The following is a 7,500-nucleotide window of genomic DNA, read 5'->3' on the forward strand; positions in this document are numbered from 1 at the left end:
GGGTATACCCGTCATGTGCCTGTGCATCCGCAGCGCCTTAGGACGGGTAAAACCGTCTTCTCCGTTCAGGAATTTTCCAGAAATGCTGCGTCACTGCTGACACACAAATACTAGCCAATGGCTTAGTAGGATACCTCATTCTCATGACTAAATATAACTGGTGACCCGATTTTGTGTTATTACATCTGGCAGTGAAAGGGTTAATAACCTGTAGTCAGAAATCTATTTCACAGTGTCTGTTCCGTCCATCATAAACATATAACACCCCTGTGTTGTCTATCTTGTCATCTGTACCACCTAGATAGCAAAATGAATATGCCAGAGAAAAGTGTTGCCTTTTATAGTCAGACACCTAGCTAAGGTGCACAGTGTGCTCAAGCGTCATCCGAGTTTATCCTCAGTGTGTTCATGTGCTTGTGCAAATTCTATGCAACTGCAGTTGAGCAACTCTGTTTGTATGACCGTGGGGGGAAGAGTGTATCTATATTCACATTATGTGTGTCTTTTGTGGAATTAGATAGCAGTCTCTCTCTCTCTCTCTCTCTCTCTCTCTCTCTCTCTCTCTCTCTCTCTCTCTCTCTCTCTCTCTCTCTCTCTCTCTCTCTCTCTCTCTCTCTCTCTCTCTCTCTTTCTCTCACACACATGCATACACACACATGTACACACACATGTATACACACATGTACACACACATGTGTACACACACATGTACACACACACACACACCCACCCACACATACGGGTTCTGTAAATTTTAGTGACAACTAAAACAAAATGTCACAGACAACCTGAAAGCTTAGCTGCTTTGTAAAAGTTCCGCTGTTGTACCAGCAAACTGAAACACACACACACACACACACACCATTACCTACACACACACCATAACACACAGACAGACACAGACACACACACACACCACTCAACGGGAAAAAAGTCAGTATACATACGTCTCCTCTGTTCAATAACTTCGTTGACTTTCTTGAAAGCAGCAACAAAGCTAGTAACGCCTCCTTCACGAAGCTGGTTTATCTTTGTCTCATAATCTTGGGCAGTGAATTTGACCACAACAGCTTGTGCAGCATACACTACTATGTCCACCACTATTTCATTGTCACAAAGACTTCTGGACACTATGTCCAAAAGGGCTTGTTTAACCTGAAAGAAGATTAATTAATATTAGTGCAGTCAGGATGAAACAAAAACAAGTGGTACATACATCATTACATGTGTTAATTATTATAACTGCATTTGACAATTTGAACATGCAAGCTGACATCTGTGGTTAGTAAACTAGCACAGAATGTGAGAATCCAGTCCATACATGTATATAGACTATAGGCCTAAGATCTCCTGGACCCAAGCCTTTCACCACTGTACACCGGTATATACGATGACGGGCCATAACTTGAGATCAAGCACAAAATCTATGTTTGCATTTTGCAGAGCTTCAAACCTCCTTTTTTGTATTAAAAAAATGGCTTTTATGGCACTCCAAATAGCACAAATGTACATTACTAAAAGACATAAGCAGAAGTGTGTGGAATACTGCAATCTGCAGACACGCCGGGCCTCTCGCTAGTGACTGGCCTGTAATGTACGTCACATGGGAAAGTTTCCCCACATGACATTAAAGGGCATGTCTCAAACACGTGTACAGGAAGCACACATGGCAAAGTTTGTCTGCGCAAATGCAAGGGTACTCACTCTTTCAGAACCCATGCAAACCCGACCGAGTTGTTTCCGAAAATTGTGTATTCAACAAAATTGAGACTCAAGCATTTGGCAAGCTATTTGCATATTTTCAACATGTCATCAGTAGGATCAAAGATGTACATTATCAACAGCCCCCCCCCCCCCCAAAAAAAAAACCCCATTAAAAAAAACACACACACACTGTGACACACACACACACACACAAACGCGGCACTAACCTGGTTCCATGGGTTCCCAGCCATGGAGCCGCTGCGGTCAGCCACCAGGATGATGTGTGATCGCTGAGTGCCTGCCTTCAGCCGGCGGCTCAGGTGAGGCGGGATTTGAACCTCCACCCGCATAAACTGCTCTCGCCCTTTGAGATCCTCCCTCTGTTTTTCTCCCTGACGCTGGCCATCATCAGCCTTGCCGCCTTCTGCTCTATCTGCTTCACAGCCATCCTCTAGATCATAAAGCAAAAAATAAGAATAAAAGTGAATTTGTACAACATATTTCAACCAGATACACACAGCTGATTTTGCAAAACAGTTATAGGGGATCAATTAACACACTTCCACCCCCTCATGCCCCCCTCTCTCGAGAACTAGACCCTTAACCACAAGCGAATATCAACTACAACCTCCATGCAATGGTACCGTGAAAACTTTAAAGCATTTTCTGCCGCTGGATACTTACTTACAGATACCGGTACTCGTTTCAGACTCGAACTCTCGGATTTGACACTCTGTACCGTAAACTACCTTGTATACGCCCACCCCCGCCTATATGCACCAATTTTGGGGATGGGCGTTTACAAGGTGCTATACCCTTTGTAGGAGCGGCTCCTTTGCTAGAACAATGATATATTCTGGTCACTAATTGGCATGGAAGTGTCCCAAGGATGCGTTATTGCACAAAACTTTCCTCTCTCTCACTGTATATGAAATTCTGCAACCACGAAGAAACGATAATGTTCCAAAGATTATGCTCACTCGAAAAGATTAATCCAGGTCTGCAGTGAACAACCCTATCAGCATTTTAAGCGAATAAACAATAGCACTTGTAAACAAGTGTAAAATTATAAGTCACGTTTATAGTCTCTGAAACTGAAACTGGGTGGCCGAGTGGTAACACACTTGCGCTCGGAAGCGAGAGGTTGCGAGTTCGACCCTGGGTCAGGGCGTTAGCAATTTTCTCCCCCCTTTCCTAACCTAGGTGGTGGGTTCAAGTGCCAGTCTTTCGGATGAGACGAAAAACCGAGGTCCCTTCGTGTACACTACATTGGGGTGTGCACGTTAAAGATCCCACGATTGACAAAAGGGTCTTTCCTGGCAAAATTGTATAGGTATAGATAAAAAATGTCCACCAAAATACCCGTGTGACTTGAAATAATAGGCTGTGAAAAGTAGGATATGCGCCGAAATGGCTGCGATCTGCTGGTCGATGTGAATGCGTGATGTATTGTGTAAAAAATTCCATCTCACACGGCATACATAGATCCCTGCGCCTTGAGTCCGAGTCTGGAGATACGCGCGCGATATAAGACTTCATATAAAAAATTTAAAAAAAGAGTATTTGTTGTCAGTTTGTCACCCAATGAAATGTGTATGAGCGACAACGTCATGCCTTCAAATGGATAGAGGGTAAGGCCAACAAAAAAAAATAGGTGTGGTTATGGTAACCTAGCCCAAAAAAATAGGGTAGGAAGGTAGGCAATCACTTTTTTTTTTTTAACTTTTTTTTCTAATGTGTACAAATTAAACCTACTTGACATGGAAATAAGTGTGCGACTCGGGCGCTTTCGCTTTCATTGCGTTTTCTGGATTCGTTTTTTTTTTCTTTCTTTTTTTGACAAATATAATAAAAAGTTATAGGGTCGGCCCCTAAAAATAGGGTAGGTCGGGTTACCGTAACCACACCTATTTTTTTTTTAGGCCTAAGCAAAAACCAGTCTGTTCATTGGTTATGTTCAAACACCTCCAAGTCGACCTCTCCATACTCTTCAGGTTCAGACTAGTCTCCAATTTCGTCATCGCCAAGGAAGGGAAACAATTTTTTTTTTTTTTTTACACAACAGCAAACTGGATCATCTTTTTTATTTTCCTTTACTCTAATGATCGAAAATGGGGGGTAGGCGTTTACTAGGTACTGTACCCTGTGCGCGAAATGACCAAAAGCAGGGGGTAAGGGTGGGCGTTTACTTGATACTGGGCGTACCTTGCGTTGGAGAGAGAGAGAAAAAAAACCAGCGAAAGGTGAGAGGCACATGAGAGAACAACAACAATACCAATCACTCCTTCTCCGAAATTATGACTGACCAATTTCATCTGAAGTACCCACCTTTGTTCGTTTCTTCTCCACAATCCGAGTCGTCTGCAAGTCTCTCCAAAACAACTTTCGCGCTGAGGGGATTTGCAGTGACTTCCCTTGTCACTTCATGCAGAGCTGACAAAGGATCATAGGATTCCGGTGGATTCCCCGTTGCCAACGAGGGAGCATTCCCCATCGTCGTTGATATAAAAAAAAATATGATTGCACCAAAACACGAAAACACTCTTCAAACAAGTATGCGTCGTCGTGTTTATTCTGTTCAGTCTATTCTGATTCTGGTCAATATACAGTTCAGTGATTCACTGAACCGTTCTGTAGACTGGAAAACAAAAATGTACTTCAAGTACTGACGTAAAATGACAATAACACTGTGAACACGTTCGGGCGCCCCACAACTGCAGGTTGCGGAACTGCCTCACTAACAAATGTATATACTGCCTCCTTTCACTTTGGCAGATTGCTCAGACATCCAACCCGTTTGCGTCATCCGGTGAAATACATCGGCCACGCTGAAGCCTTGGCGATAAGCTTACTTGGCTGTTAGTGTTAGGTTGCTAACAAAGTGCGAGTACCGCTGTTACGCGCGGTACGCCTGTGCCCGTACAGTGCACGTCAGGGGTTGCGGGTTAACCCAGTAGGCTTGCATCATCTCGGGATTTTAACGATGATCTCTCACCGGCTTGTGTGTGTGTGTGTATATATAAACACTCAATTTGAAAAAGACACAGCTAATTCCCTGGCAGAAATTATTTGCACATCTAGCGGACTGTCCCTGTTGGGCACAAATAAGAATCCGTGGCAGAGTTGGAATAATCGGGATTTCCCGAAACCTCATTTGATTTCCAACAAAGCGCCGCATTTCCGGAAACGAGCTGCCTCGTTCTAGAAATGGCAACCCTTCGACTACCACACAAAAGTATACCCTTTTCACAGGTCATGAATAAGGTATTTGAAAAAGCAAGGTCTTATACAGGGGAAGTCTTGAATTGGGGGGGGGGGGGGGGGTACACTGTGTAAAAATTCTCCCAGTGACACTCAGCGCATGCAGCTAGCTAGTTGCTGCTGTCTCGATCTATTTTGAACACAATGATTTTTTTTCTCAGAGTAGAGTGTTAGTTTGTTACAACAGGCTGAAACCATCTTTAATTTGAATCAACATTTTGCAACAATCAATCACATCAATATAGCGCACAGACTTGCACCTCACGTTTCAAGAGCCTACTCAGTAAAGGGAGGTAATGCTGTCTCTGCAGCCCAGAGAGAAGTGTGTGAGTTTATATGACGGCTTACTAGTGCCAAAACCTTATAATTGTAATTATCACGGGAAAATTACTAATTTTCCCGTGATAATTACCATTTTCCCGTGTTAATTACTAATTTTCCCGTGAAAATTACTAATTTTCCCATGAAAATTACTAACTTTCACCTGTTAATTACTAATTTTAAGTTTTGGCTCACTTCCTCACGGATTGCTAGTGCCAAAACTAAAAATTAGTAATTTTCCCATGAAAGTTAGTAATTAACACGTTCAGTTTTTGCCCGCTTCCTGACGGATTACTAGAGCCAAAACTAAAGATTACTCTTTTCACGTGAAAATTACTAATTTTCGTGCGAAAGTTAGTTAGTAACTAACACGTGAAAATGAGTAATTAACATGGGAAAATTAGTAATTAACAGTGTTCATCGGTAACTTTCAGCTATGCGCATGCGCGCCAAATCTTCAACGAATCAGCGCTGACTTCCGTAGCAGGGCGAAGGACGGTGGCGAGAAGAAGGTACGATTTGTTGTTCTCGATTGTGTTCTAATGCGCATGCGCGATAGTGTTCAACACTTCCGCCGGTTTTGGCACTAGAAAGCCGAGGCCAAAACTGAAAATTAGTAATTAACACGTGTTCCGTGTAATTAACAGTGATAACGGTAACTGACAGTGTTAGTTATTAATTTTCACGAACGGTTTGCTTGAGCCAAAACCTAAAATTAGTAATTTTCCCGGGAAAATTAGTAACTAACTGGTGAAAACAGTAACTGACAGCGTTAATTAGTAATTTTCACGTGATAATGGGTAACCCCAGGTTTTGGCACTAGTAAGCCGTCATAAGTTTAATATATAATCAGAGACTGAGTAAAAAATTATTACAATCGATAGTTACCAGTGAAAAGTAATATCGGAACACTCTTGTTGTGTTTTTGTTGTTGTAAAATGTAAGATGTGTGCGTTTTGGTCGAGTGGGATGGGTCGTTGAACTGTGTTGTTACAGCGGCCTGGGCCGCCGAAGTTATCAAAAGTGTTTTTGCTTTTTGTCACGGTCATTGAAAGCGAAAATACGACCACTGAGCTCGTCCAGTGGTCCATTTAACGATGGATACGTTTTGGATGTTCTCATCTTGGTAAGGACAAAATTAGGGCCCTTCTATTTGGCTTTCGATTGCACGAAAGACAACGACGATTGATCAGCTGTATTAGCAGGTGATTGCATCAAGTGCCTTAAAAAGTTGCGATGACCTTGACAGTACCGGTACCACCGCCGCTAGAGGTCATCAACATTTGACCCACAACTAGTCCTACTAGTGCTGTGTGCTATTGAATCTCCGTGTGTGTGTGTGTGTGTGTGTGTGTGTGTGTGTGGGTGTGTGTGTGTGTGTGTGTGTGTGTGTCCGACGGTGTGCGACGGTCAGCGTGCCTCGGTACGCGCGCGTGTGTGTGTGTGTGTGTGTGTGTGTGTGTGTGTGTGTGTGTGTGTGTGTGTGTATGTGTATGTGTATGTGTGTGTGTATTGAAAAAGCTCATTAAAATGAATCGGTTGTAGTGGTAGATCCCTCTATGACCTTGTACTGATCTTGACAGGTCAGGTACCGCCTGGAGGTCATCACCCCGTTGACCCCGATGACCCCCGCCTCTTGCCCGCCATAGAGTTTGCAGCGGCCAGTGCGAATGCTGCGTGTGACTGCAAGTTCTGTCAGACCGTCATCAACGCTACCAACGCTACAGTACAAGTTGGTTGGTTCAGTGGTTGGTTGTTGTTGTTGTTGTTTTTAATCCCGGATCGCGTTGAATAATCGGCAGTGCATCAAAGATTAAGAAGAATATTATTATACCTCTTGCCGAAACAAATAGACACACTCTCACACTCACGAAAGCACGCGTGTACCGACGCCGGTACGCACACACTCACACACCGTGACAACTGATACACACACACACACACACACACACACACACACACACACACACACACGAACACACACACACACAAAATAATACCAAGCCGTCCCGAATGCTGTTTATCTTACTGTTTGTTTGGTTGGTTGGTTGGTTGGTTGGTTGGTTGGTTGGTTGGTTGGTTGGTTGTTTGTTTGTTTTCGGCTTCTTTGTTGACGGTTTGTCTGTCTTGTTATTTTGTTTGCTCTTTGTTTGTTTGTTTTGCTTATTTGGTTGTGTGTTGTTGTTGTTGTTGCAGGTAGTGGACGGTTCCATT

At 43.2% G+C, this 7,500-nt stretch overlaps 1 protein-coding gene across 1 annotated transcript in view; it reads right to left on the reverse strand.

Annotated features, from left to right (window-relative positions):
- Nucleotides 1-4,566, reverse strand: part of LOC138978441 (uncharacterized) — a 34,358-nt gene extending 29,792 nt beyond the window's left edge. Inside the window, exons 1-3 of the mRNA XM_070351184.1 lie at nt 4,033-4,566; nt 1,932-2,155; nt 948-1,155 (exon numbers count right to left, since the gene is read on the reverse strand). Coding sequence (XP_070207285.1) covers nt 948-1,155; nt 1,932-2,155; nt 4,033-4,198 — 598 coding nt within the window. The 5' untranslated portion in view covers nt 4,199-4,566. The remainder of the gene's footprint in view (nt 1-947; nt 1,156-1,931; nt 2,156-4,032) is intronic.
- Between the last annotated feature and the right edge of the window lie 2,934 nt (nt 4,567-7,500).

This window comes from Littorina saxatilis, linkage group LG10 (assembly GCF_037325665.1).
Source record: "Littorina saxatilis isolate snail1 linkage group LG10, US_GU_Lsax_2.0, whole genome shotgun sequence".
Taxonomy (NCBI): domain Eukaryota; kingdom Metazoa; phylum Mollusca; class Gastropoda; order Littorinimorpha; family Littorinidae; genus Littorina; species Littorina saxatilis.